Here is a 12720-nt window from a genome sequence, read left to right on the forward strand (position 1 = left end):
GATTTTCAAACTGCACATAAAACTGATGCTGAGAGGGGTGCAAGAGTAGCTCAATAGTAGAATTCTTGCCTGCCATGCACGAGACCTGGGTTCGATTTCCAGCCTGTACACTACTCTCCCTACCCCCCACCCCCAGCAAAAAAAAAAAAAAAAAAATTCAACAAATGGTGCTGCAATAACGGGATACTCAAGTGCAAAAAGAATGAAATGTGACCCCCACCATACAGCATATGAAACAAAAAACAAAATGACAAAAACTGATGCTGAAGGCCCTAAGAGAGACAGAGGGAGAAAGAGAAACAGAAGGAGAGACGGAACATTCGTGGAGAGAGACAAAGGCGGACAGAGAGACAGATGGAGAGAGAGAGGGACTCCATTTCACCTTGAAGTCCAGGGCCTCCCCAGGGAGGAGAATTGTTTCATCCCATCCCTGTGCAACACACGTGAGAGGAAACTTGCCCAAGGGGCAGCTGGACTGGGGGCTCCAGTGCCCCTAGAATGAGCCCGTGGCCCCTGAGCAGAGCTGTCCGCCCGGTCCCTCCACCCCTTCTCCCCCAGACCTTCGGTCTCAGCAGAGCCAAAAGTTTGCTCCCTCGCTCTCCGGGGCACAGGCCTGGCTCCCTGCTTCTGGGTTTCCTCACACATGCTGTTCACTGCCTCTAAATCCTACCTCCTCCTTTAGAGCTCAGTTCAAGTTCTGCTGCCCACAGAACCTCCCCTGGCCATCTGGACATCAAGCTCCTCCCGTCCCATGCAGTTTTACATCTTTTTTTTTCTATGGGCAGGTTCCGGGAATCGAACCCAGGTCTCTGGCATGGCAGGCGCCCATACAGTTTTTTTTTTCCTTTATTAACTTTTATTATTGTATAATATAACAATTATACAAAGCAAAGAAAGAAAAAAGCAGTAATTTTCAGAGCACTCTTCAACAAGTAGTTACAGGACAGATCCCAGAGTTTGTAATGGGCTACCATACCATCCTCTCAGATTTTTCCTTCTAGCTGCTCCAGAATATAGGAGGCCAGAAGAATTAAATATTTTTTTTATCATTTAAGTCAACATTTTTTTCTTTTTTTGTGATAAACAACATCTACACAAAAAAGCAATAAATTTCAAAGCACAGCACCCCAGTTAGTAGAACAGATTTCTGTTGATTGGTACTGTATTGAATTTTAGATTAATCTGGGTAGAATAGGCGTCTTAACTATATTTAATCTTCCACCTATTTAGATCTTCTTTGATTTCTTTTAACAATGTTATGTAGTTTTCTGTGTACAAGTCCTTTACATCCCTAGTTAAGTTCATTCCTAAGTACTTCATTCTTTTAGTTGCTATTTATTTATTTATTTTTTTATAAATACCAAAAAACACCAAACAAATGCAAACATTTCTATTTTGATCATTCCGTTCTACATATATAATCAATAATTCACAATATCATCATATAGTTGCATATTCATCATCATGATCATTTCTTGAAACATTTGCATCTATTCAGAAAAAATAAAATGAAAACAGAAAAAAAATTTATACATACCATGCTCCTTACCCCTCCCTTTCATTGATCACTAGCATTTCAAACTAAATTTATTTTAACATTTGTTCCCCCTATTATTTATTTTTATTCCATATGTTCTACTTGTCTGTTGACAAGGTAGATAAAGGAGCTTCAGACACAAGGATTTCACAATCACACAGTCACATTGTGAAAGCTGTATCATTATACAATCATCTTCAAGAAACATGGCTACTGGAACACAGCTCTACATTTTCAGGCAGTCCTTCCAGCCTCTCCATTACATCTTGAATGACAAGGTGATATCTACTTAATGTGTAAGAATAACCTCCAGGATAACCTCTCAACTCTGTTTGGAAAATCTCAGCCATCGACACTTTGTCTCATTTCACTCTTCTCCCTTTTGGTTGAGAAGGTTTTCTCAATCCCTTGATGCTGAGTTTCAGCTCATTCTAGGATTTTTCTCAATCTCTTAATGCTGAGTCTCAGCTCATTCTAGGATTTCTGTCCCACGTTGCCAGGAAGGTCCACACCCCTGGGAGTCATGTCCCACGTAGACGGGGAAGGGTGGTGAGTTTGCTTGTTGTGTTGGCTGGAGAGAGAGGCCACATCTGAGCAACAAAAGAGGTTCTCCTGGGGGTGACTCTTAGGCCTAATTTTAAGTAAGCTTGACCTATCCTTTGTGGGGTTAAATTTCGTATGAACAAACCCCAAGACTGGGGGCTCAGCCTATAGCTTTGGTTGTCCACACTGCTTGTGAGAATATCAAGAATTCAACTTGGGGAAGTTGAATTTTCCCCTGTTCTCACTATCCCCCAAAGGGGACTTTGCAAATACTTTTTTATTCACTGTTCAAATCACTCTGGGATTTATTGGGACATCACTCTGGACAAACCAACAAACTCTCATGCCCTACTCAAGGTTCCATGTACTTATGGTGTTCAATTAAGCTGTTTCATAAGTTATATTAGGAAATACACTAGTCAAAGTATAAATTTTGTACCAAATAAACATTTTTTGCTTTAATCTCACACATAAGTTGAAATTTTTAAATATTAATTACCATCTATTTTCAGCATCCTGAAGTAATGACATTCCTTTGTTCTTCCTCATGCAAAAACATTTTTAAAATTTGTACATTTAGTCACTATCATTATACACTCCAGGCGTTCCTAGATTACACCATCTCAGTCTTTGCCCACACAGCTTTGTGTGCACTGGGCTCATCTTCCGAGACCAGGCCCAGACCCTACCCTTCCAGACCCCATCCTGCCTTCCCCTTGCCCTGAGGCCTCACCAAGGCAAATCCTTATCCATTCAAATCCTTATCAACTGGTGATGGAAAGAGACCCTGATTAATGAACCTGACAATGCTTACTTGAGCACCTACTACATGCTAAGGAGCTGGGGTGCCATGTAGACCAAGGCGCACAGTCACACCCACGAGGGGAGCCCAGAGTACCTTGGGAGGCACAGGCAGGGGCTACCGAACTGAGTCTGAATGTGGGAATGGCTGCAGGGAAGGCTTCTTGCAAGGGACGCCATCTAAGTTGAGGGCGGAAGGGGTATTAATTAGGCAGGAAGCGAAGGAGGTTGGGAGCACAGGGAGCGAGGGTGGGAGGGAGTCAGGTATTCCAGGAACCACAAGTGGTTCCGTAGGGTTGCCAGGGGCTGCGAGGGTCTGGGGAGGAGGGGCGAGGGGGTCATGTGAGCATGCCTGAGAGGGAGCTACTGATTCCCCGATACCTGTGTTGAAGGAAGTGAGTATGTTGAGGCGGAGAAAGGTTGGAGGGGAGGCAAGGGCTGAGAGCCAGAGGAGGGGAGCCTGGAAGGCCTCCCTCTAGGAAGTCTAGAATCAGCGGCTCTGGTGCAGCTGAGGTGTGAGGAAATGAGCTGAAGGGACAGCAGGAAAGGCCTCTCAGGAGGCTGTTTCAGGCCCTTCAGACAGTAGAATCCTGGACTGCCCTGTGTAACCACCCCCAGCCCTCTTGCAGGGGGGCTATTTTGTATAGTGATCAGAGAGAGCTGAAGGAGATGAGGGAGTGAGCCATGGGGTAGTGAGATGAAGATCATTCCAGTCAGGGGGAACAGAAAGCGCAAAGGCCGTGAGCAGGCTGTGCTGAGGCCAGTGTGGCGGGGGTGGGACGTGGGGTCAGATGGGCTGGCGAGGACAGATCAGGCAGAGCTCTGTTGGCCACGGTGGATTTTCTCCCAGGGGGGACAGGGAACCGTGTTTTGAGCAGCAAATAACTACATTCAGTGGGCCTGTGCCTCTTCACCTCTCCTCTGTCCCCAGGGCCAAGAAACCATGGAGAGTGGACAGAGAGTGTCCCGAAAGGGCCGGAAGCTGGGCTCCAGCCGCCGCCGGCAGATGCGAGAGCCAGCTGATGGCCACGATGCCCCTGTGGCCCCCGAGCCAGAGTCGTGGTCCTTCCAGGCAGCTGCAGAACTGCAGGGCTTCTTCCAGGACTCTGGTGCCAAGGAGAGAGGCTTTGTCACCCGCGAGGATCTGGCGGTGAGCCCAGAGCCCCCATCCCACTCCCGTCACCCGCTTTCTGCAGCCTTCTGAGACTCCCCATCCCAGGAAAGCAGGGCTTGCCTCCCCTCTCCCCTTTTTCTCATCTAAAACCTGTTCTCAGAAAATGGCAGAAATTTGTTTATACTAACATGTAAATGACTGATAAGGCTATCTATGCTGCCCACTTCCAGAAACATTTGCATTTTAACAACGGAAAGGACTTTAATCCAAAGAAGTAATTTGTTAATAGGATAATGTTAGGCTCATTAAGTAGGGACGTTTATCTGGGGAAACAGCCAGAGTCCTGAAAATCAAACCATGTCAATATCTATCAACTCCACTATCACACAAGATCAGCCACGGTTGTATGTTCCAATAAGAAGTCTTAGCCTGTGGCCTAGACCGAGATTGACCTATTTTCCTTTGGTCTCTTCTCATTCCCTGCAAAGGGGTCTGTGTGGGTTGCTGGAGTCTCACTGGGCGTGTTGTCTCCTCCTGATGCTATTCCATGCTCCAGTCTTTGTCCATCCCACTATTAAACCCACCTTTCCCACATCCCTCAGGTCTCCATCTGTTAAATCCACAGCATGGCACAATGGCTGATGTTAAAACAAAATTTTCAAAAAGGTAAAGTAATGAACCCTCAAGTAAATATAAAAAGAACACACATCAAAGGTTTCAGTTAATTAATTATTATTATTCATTAATTAATGAGGGAACCCATAAGGTGCTATGACCAATGTTCAAACAACATTTGAGAAGCCAGGATATTTATAGGCAATCTGATATAAAAGCGTTAGGATAAGTTTGCTGAATTAAATTTTTAAAATGGGTAATAACAGGCCATAAATCTTTGGAGTTATCTGCTGCACTCAACAAAAAACATTTTCATCGTTCCTGGACAAAACTCAACAAGTTAATGAGTAACTTCAGTAAGCCTGGACTTTTAAGTAAAGGTAAACAATGAAGTTAACTAAATCCACCCATCTTGTCTAGACAATGCTTGGGTAGTCTTTACTCTAGTATAATTGCTGTCTACCTTTTTGCCTTATTTCCAAGTGTTAGATAATTTTCCTTATTCTTGATATAAAAAAGCCTGGTCTCATTAAGATTAGTTTGATTATTTCCATAGGTGCAATGAAGGTGTTAATTAAACAATGGGTCTCCATGAGTTTTTCCTGATCACAAAAGTAGCTTCTGTCCAAAAGTTTTCATATGGAGTGTTAGGTTGGACTTCTAAAGCCTCTGTTATTTGCTCTTCCATCTGAAGTGACCACCCATCCTGATTTGCCCAGAACTAAATGGAGTTCCCAGGCTATAAGTCTTTTGGTGTTAAAAAAGAGAAACTGGGATAGCTGGTCACCCTGTTTCTAGCCTAAGGTGGGGAACCCAAGCCCAAGACACTCTCTCCACCAGATTTCACCTGTGGTTGCTATAAATTTGGGTGATTTCCTCTCTTCTTGAGGTTCCTAATTTTGCTAAGGTCTCTCTCTTTCCAGGAAGTGACTTTTCTTTTCTCCGAGTTCCAGGCCAGCTTCCTGGAGGGTTTTCAGGCATTGGCTCCACATGTGTTTCTTATACTGGGCTTGCCACATCTGATTAGATGAGAATTACTCCCCAGTATGACACTCCAAGTAGGGCTTTGGTTGAACAGTTGGTTCATCCAACTGCATTTCCATTAAAAGGAGAACAGATTCTTACTGAACCTTTGCAAATAATCATATTGCCACGGGAAGGAAGGAGACTTAGTAGAAGTACTGGCTTCTGAATTCCAAGGGGGTTCATGAGATTTAGATACCATTGAAAATATTTAATTTCAGTTTACAAATACATCATCTACTAAACTGAGGGTTAGAAGCAGCTCAAGGAGACAGAACAAGAACTTCTAATATCCCAAATAAATATTCCAAACAAATAACCACAGTTAGATTTCCTTGAGCCTTTCATTCGGTCCCATGTTAATTCATTCTTGTCCCACTGGATCTCGGGTCAGTGGTCTGTTTTTCGACTCAAGTGAGCCTAGAAATCCTGACTCAGTCTCCTAGGTCACTTGGAAGTTGTCTAAGCTACTAGGTGGGAAGCCTGTACCCAAGTAAAGTATCTAAGCAACAAAGTATCTAGTAACTACTGGAGTGTTTAAGACTGGTACCTAAGTATCTAAGACCAGTTCTGTTTGTGTTGAAGACATAAACTCTGATCTAGCTTATTACAGAGCCTTCAGGTGAGCACAGGAAAGCAGAAACCTGTTTAATAATGAGACAGAAAGGCTGTGGCTCTTAATTACCGTAACTAATAGTATCTGAATGGAGGAGAGTAAGATTCCCTCTTGGGATGCGATATGCAACCATTTCATAAGGGTTTTACCAGTGTTTTCCCTGAAGATAAGACCATGGTACAGATCGGGAAGGCTCTGAGGAATCTCCAGGGCTTTCCCATAATGCAATTTCTGAGCTATTTCTATGCACAGTATTTTACCTATGTAAATTTAACCTCGGAAAGACTGAACATCTCTTCTGATTTGACAGTCCTTCCCATGATGCTCTTGCACTGGCGATGAGCCTATAATAAATAGAGAGAAGATAATCAAAATTTTCCTCTTCTTTTCTTTTCTAAGTTGAGGATCTGATCGCAGGAAGGCAAAATCAAAAGAGCTGGCAGAGATGTAGGCACTAGATCAAGATGGGATCGTGGGAGCCTGAGAAACAGTACTTGGTCACCTCTTTAATAAAAAATTCTTAATTCTTTCATAAGGAAGGTGACTTTGCTTCTCATCATAAAAAATTAAGGCCATGATAAAGTCAACATAAAACAGACAACATTATTCTGGTGAGACATGGAATTTCTGTTATCTGGGCAACTTACACAGAAGACAAATTGTCATTTCTTTTTATTCCTTGCAAAGGACTCTAAGGCTGATTTGTTGTTTTAATAGTGATAAAGCCAAATTCTAGTTTTACATTAATATAACATGTGGCATTAGAAGCCACCCAGGTTGTTGTTTTGAATTTATGAGTAAATTCATCAAAAAATGAGCCAAATTTGGCAAAATGTTAAAGCATATCACGGATTATTCTCAGACTTTGGTAATAGAAATTAAGGCAAAATTTCTTTTCTGCGAACACTCTATAACTTATATCCTTCAAATTTTGCCCTTGCATTCACTCACATTCTGGAACAATAAGACCATTGAAGATTAAACCACTTGACTTTTCCCTTGAAAAGCAAAATCTCATCCCATTATCTTTTCAGGCAATTATATTTCTCTGTCACTCCTAGTAAATTCTCAAACATCTCTAATGATTATAACTTTTAACCAATAATTAGACTCTATTTCACAGAAAGAACTATAGGGTACATGTGAGAACTTTGTCTTATGCAATTATTTCAACAGACTAGCAAAGCTCATAAATACACATAATGCAGCTTTCCACAGCCACACACATTCTTTGTACAACTTTCTAAAGTGACAAAAGAGAAATACATTCATTGACGTGAGCCAAAGATTGCATAAAAATAAGAAGCAAAGGGATAAAACTTACAGTTATGCTTAGCAATCACTGCTTGGGTGTTGCATTTTTCTTAGAAATTTTTCAAGTAGTCAAAATGATTTATTAGTTCACTTTATTTAATAGTAATCCAAGTTTTTAAAGTTACCTAAGGACCTTTAAAAACAAAAAGAAAAGTGTTTTTAAAATGAGACACTACCAAATATCATTACTGTTGGTATAAAATTTGTTAGAATAATGAATCAATTTAAACACAAATTTATATTTTTTTATAATCTTAAACATTATGTGAGAAAAATGTCAACTTATTTGATTAGTAGACTCAAATAAGAAGTGCAGGAAATTCAGATTACCTAGTCTCTTCACAAAAATTAAATTCATATCTTATAAGAAGAGAATGTATATTTGTATTCTCCTTAAAGAAAGCAGAGAAAAGATAGCTAACTATTATTTATTTTTTCATAAGCCAAAATTATTAAATAAGTATAATTTGTCCAAAGATTCACTTTAATTATATGAATCTGGATCCATAAAACGATTTTGGGCAAACAGATTCTTTAAGAAGGATGTTTATCTTAAAAAGTCCAATACATTTAAAGTATGAGAAGTGCAATGTCCTTATTTTCTATGACTTGGGGGAACAATAGATTTATATAAGCATACATTTGTCTCTAAAAACCAATCAACCCAGAATTCCTTTGAGACAGGGAACTCTGAGTTGTTAATACACGTCCACTCCTAGTGAGCTCTGAGGGCCTTGCTGAAGAACTGACACACAGACACACAAACACACAACGGAAATTAGAAAACTTAGAAATTTTTACAGTTATGCTTAGCAATCACTGCTTGGGTGTTGCATTTTTCTTAGAAAAATGCAGCTTCATTGCTACCACTTTAGTCCCAGTTAAAAAAAATGAACACAGAAACTCACCAGTCCAGATCTCACACAGCTGTTTTCCTTCTCAGCGGGGATGGAATTCTTAACCGATTTGAGGTCGCAAGTAGAAAAATAAACACCAACCCACAAAAAGATTAGCAAACCAGATTTTCCGTTCTCTCTCATCCAACAGCCACTGTCGGGTCTCCATCACCGGCCCACGGAGATCACCCAGGGGGCAGACCACATGAAATTCCCCTTCGTGGCCGTCACGCATGGGGGAATAACTTATCGGTCATAGGCAGCCGAAACACAAAATCAGTAAAAAGGAAACAAAATCGAGCGAAACACGGAGTCAGTAAAAGTTAAAGATCTACAACCCCTGAGATTCCGTCAGGGCTTAAGGAGCCTGAGCTGTACTTCTTCACAGTCCTGAACTTGGGTTTGCCAGGTGCCCGCTGGGCATCGCGATAAAACTTCCAAAGCTGTTAAAGGGCACCCCCCCCCCAAAAAAAGTAAACTCATGGCTCTTAGGCGTATAGGAAATGAACGCATACAGAGATTTTATTTAGCTCATTGATTAATGAGGGATGTTATGAACAGTTCAAAGGACATTTTGAAAGCTAAGGTATTTCAAGGCAATTAAGAAAGAAATGTTAGAATCAGATTGCCGAGTCAGATTTTTAAAAGTTGGTTAACATCCAACTGGCCATAAATCTTTGGAATTGTCTGTTCCACTGGACGAAAGTTATTTGCATTCTCTCCTGGGAAGGTAATATTTGACTCCGTTTAAAATCTGGGACCTCAATTCCCACCTGCCATGTGAGTCCTGGGCCCAGTTCCCTGAGCCTGCACATACCCAACCCAACCCAACCAACAGAACTGGGACCTCTAAGCTGTCGTGAGCAATGAAACGAACTAAGTGCATTCTTCTGGTCTAGACAGTACTTGGGGGCTTTTGCTCCCATGATATTGAGAGGATGAGCTAGCCTTCTTTCTGCCCTGTATTCAAGTTTCAGATAATTTTGTATGCTGATGAACATGTTCTGGGGAGAATTAGCTGCTGTGCTTTCTCAGGGTCCTGAAAGAATAGGACTGAGAGGAGTTGAGTTTTGATGCTAGATGGGGAAAGGAAAAGGGTTTGGAGCCCGTTCAGGGCTCTGCTGAGAGAGCTGCTTTGGATGGAGTTGGAACCCCTCTAGGGCAGGCTTCCGGGCAAGTTGGGGCTTCCGGGAGACTGGAAAACTGGGGGGCAGGGCGGTGGGGGTGGCTGAAGACGCTTCTCCTTTCTTGAGGGTGGTGCAGAGCCTTCGCCAGCGGGAACAGCCATCCAACTCACCCCTTCCTTCCAGGGGGCAAAATTCAGCTTCCTGGGCAGTGAGGAGGAGCCACAGATGATGTTCGACTGGGCGGACGTGGAGCAGAAGGGGCACCTCTCGCTGGAAGAATTCAGCTCTGCACTCAGTATGTCTGTCCGGGGACATGCAGTGCAGCACGGGGCTAGGCTAGGCTGACGTGGATGGTGACAGTGACCCCTTTAACAGCCAGGGGGGACTTTACAGCACCCCTGAGAACGGTCCAGGGCACAGCTGATAGTAGGGATTATTGTGGAGAGGAGGAAACTAAGTCTGGGCTGGGAAGGCAGTTACTGAGAGACAGAGCTGGGCCTCGAGACCCCCTGCCCAGGAGACCTGCTCACTTCCTTTCCCTCAAGTGAGGGCATTTCATTAGCAGGAGGCTCCCCTGAGCATCCCTCCACCTCCAGAAAGGCCTCCAGGCTTGCTTTCTGATGCTTCCCTTCTCTTCTTCCCCCCAAAAGACTTCTCTTCACTAAGAGGTTAACCCTCCCCATTCTTGCAACCACAGGCCTGTTTCTGTCTGAAGAGAATCACATCCTGCCCTTGGTTCAGGGACTTCCAGGCCCAGGGACAAGAGAGGGTGCTATTTAAGGGGTAGAGGGTTCCCAGGTCCTAAGCTCTAGCCCCCACCTAGCCAGACCAGAGAGACCACGACCCATGGAAGATGTGGTGTCCTTGGCAGAGCAGTTGCAAAGCCTTCAATTCCCACGAAGCCGTCCAGAGTGCCCGGTCTACTGCATCTCCTAAAGTTTGGGGGCAGCAGACAGGAAGGCCAGGAATCTGCATTTACAGGCTGGGGCCACCTCAGGAGGTCATTGCTCCAGTTCTGATGAGCGAGAAGCCAGGTGTGGGGTGGGTGGAACTGGGGGGCAGAGGAAACATCTGCTGCCCTTGCAGTCCCAGGTGGATATCCTCACACCTGAATCCAATCATGGCCACCATGCCAGGGACTTTCCATTGCTTATGGAGCAAAATACAAACCCCCTCCTGTCCTGACCCTGCCAGTCTCTTGGCTCACCCAGTGCCACTCACTCCTTCCTCATGTCTGCTTGGCTCCTACCACAGGGCGTTTGCACATACAGTTCTCTCTGCCTGGTAGGCACTTCCCTAGATACCCACACGGCTTGTTCCTTTTGTTAGTCACATCTCAACTCCAACATCACCTCCTCAAGAACACCTCCTGACCACCCCCCCCATCAAAAGTAGGCTGCCCTCCAGGCTCTCGATGATAGGTCCCCTGTTTATTCCTTGAGCTCATGTAGCAAAAGTTACTTTTATAAAAGAAATGTATCCTTCTCCTCAACGTTCGTTAGAATGCCAGCTCCACCAGGGCAGGGATTTGGACCAGTTTTAACTCAGCAGCTAGAATAGTGCCCACCATATAGTAGATACTCAATAAATATCCCCAGTGAGTAAATGAAGGCTCTGTTGGCCACCATGGAGCTTCTGTGTGACTTCCAGCAAGTCTCTTGGCCTCTCTGAGCCTCAGATTTTCATCTGGAAAATGGGCACAGTTCCTACCTTGAGTAGGCCTCTAGGCTTGATGCAAAGAACGAATGAATGTGGCCCATGTAAACATGACCGACTAAGAATTACTTCCTCAAAGCTGGAGGAGGGTAGCATGGGACATGAGCGGGAGCTGGGCCCAGCCCCACACTGCTCCTACTTATGCCCATAGAGAACATCTTTGGCTCCAGCTCGAGCACCCATAGGCTCCACAGGAGGCCACTGTCCTCCAAACGGAGATCTGCAGCCACCAGCTTCCCAGTGCTAGAGGAGGCCAATGCCGAAGAGAGGGAGGCATTCTTGGCCTTTGTGGAGAAGCTGGGGACCAGCCACCTACCTTCTGAGTAAGGCCAGCCTGATGCGTGTGTGTCGGGGTGAGGGGTGCGGGGAAGCGATGGGGTAGCACTGCCGGTCGGTGGGGCGAGGGATGTCCTGCACACAGTGCCAAGGGGAGTGGCCGCTGGGTACTTATCTTAGCTTGGCTGGCCGCTTGCTAGCTGTGTGACCACAGTCAAATGGTTGGACCTCTCTGACCTCCATTTCCCGGGCTGCAGAATGAGCACGAGAGCTGGGACGGGATTAAATGAAAGCACGTGTGGAGAATGCCTGTCCACGGGGAGTCCTCCCCTCCCACGCCCTCTCCCGGTCTTGTTCTGCCCCACAGGATCACTCCCCAAGAAGGGTTAGTGAGCTGGGCTGTCAGCCTCCCAAGGAGTTTTAAAGATGTGAGGCTGCCTGAGGCTGCCTTTCCTAACCCAAAGAGAGGGCGCCCCACTGGGGCCAGGACAGACATGGCGATGTCCTGGGTTGGACAGGTATGGAGTCAGGAGGGTATTTCCTCCAATTGCCTTAGGCTCTGGGCTTATGGGGTTTACTCATGCTTAGAGGAAACACCCCCTACCCCTCTACACCCCCCCAACACACATCCAGGCCCCACTGGGGTCTCTTAGAGCCGACAAGGAATCTTCTTCATCCATTTGCCCAGGTTTGCTCCCCCCACTGGGCTGGGGGAGACGCGATCCCTCACGTTTGGGCGTGGCCGGGTGGCATTGGGCAGGCAGGGCGGGACACAGGGAGGGGCGGGTGGGGGCGGGGAGCCGCTCACCGGCTTGGCAGCCTGGCCGAGGCTCAGCCCTCTGGCACCCATCTGCAGGACTTAATTAAATTCGTGTGAAGGCGGCATCTAGTCAGCATCTACTGTGTGCTGGCCACGAGCTGGTGCTTTCACTGGGCATGTTCTCCTTCTCCAGAGGCCTTGTCGGACAGGTTGTCCGTCTTCCCGTTTTACAAATGAGCCCAGAGAGGCCATGGCATTGGCCAAAGGTCACACAGCTGCAGTATGTGTGAGAAGGGAGAAGGCAGATGGAAGCCCTGGGCCGTCTGGATCCCACAGCCCCTCACCCCACACTGAATCACTAAATCACAGCGAGATGAAGTGT

At 45.3% G+C, this 12720-nt stretch overlaps 1 protein-coding gene across 1 annotated transcript in view; it reads left to right on the forward strand.

Moving 5' to 3' along the window:
- The window catches only part of RAB44 (RAB44, member RAS oncogene family), a 32076-nt gene that overhangs the window by 4775 nt on the left and 14581 nt on the right, over window positions 1-12720 (forward strand). The window contains exons 2-4 of the mRNA XM_077161630.1: window positions 3813-4031; window positions 9770-9881; window positions 11454-11625. Coding sequence (XP_077017745.1) covers window positions 3825-4031; window positions 9770-9881; window positions 11454-11625 — 491 coding nt within the window. The 5' untranslated portion in view covers window positions 3813-3824. The remainder of the gene's footprint in view (window positions 1-3812; window positions 4032-9769; window positions 9882-11453; window positions 11626-12720) is intronic.

This window comes from Tamandua tetradactyla, chromosome 5, assembly GCF_023851605.1.
Source record: "Tamandua tetradactyla isolate mTamTet1 chromosome 5, mTamTet1.pri, whole genome shotgun sequence".
In the NCBI taxonomy this organism is placed as follows: Eukaryota; Metazoa; Chordata; class Mammalia; order Pilosa; family Myrmecophagidae; genus Tamandua; species Tamandua tetradactyla.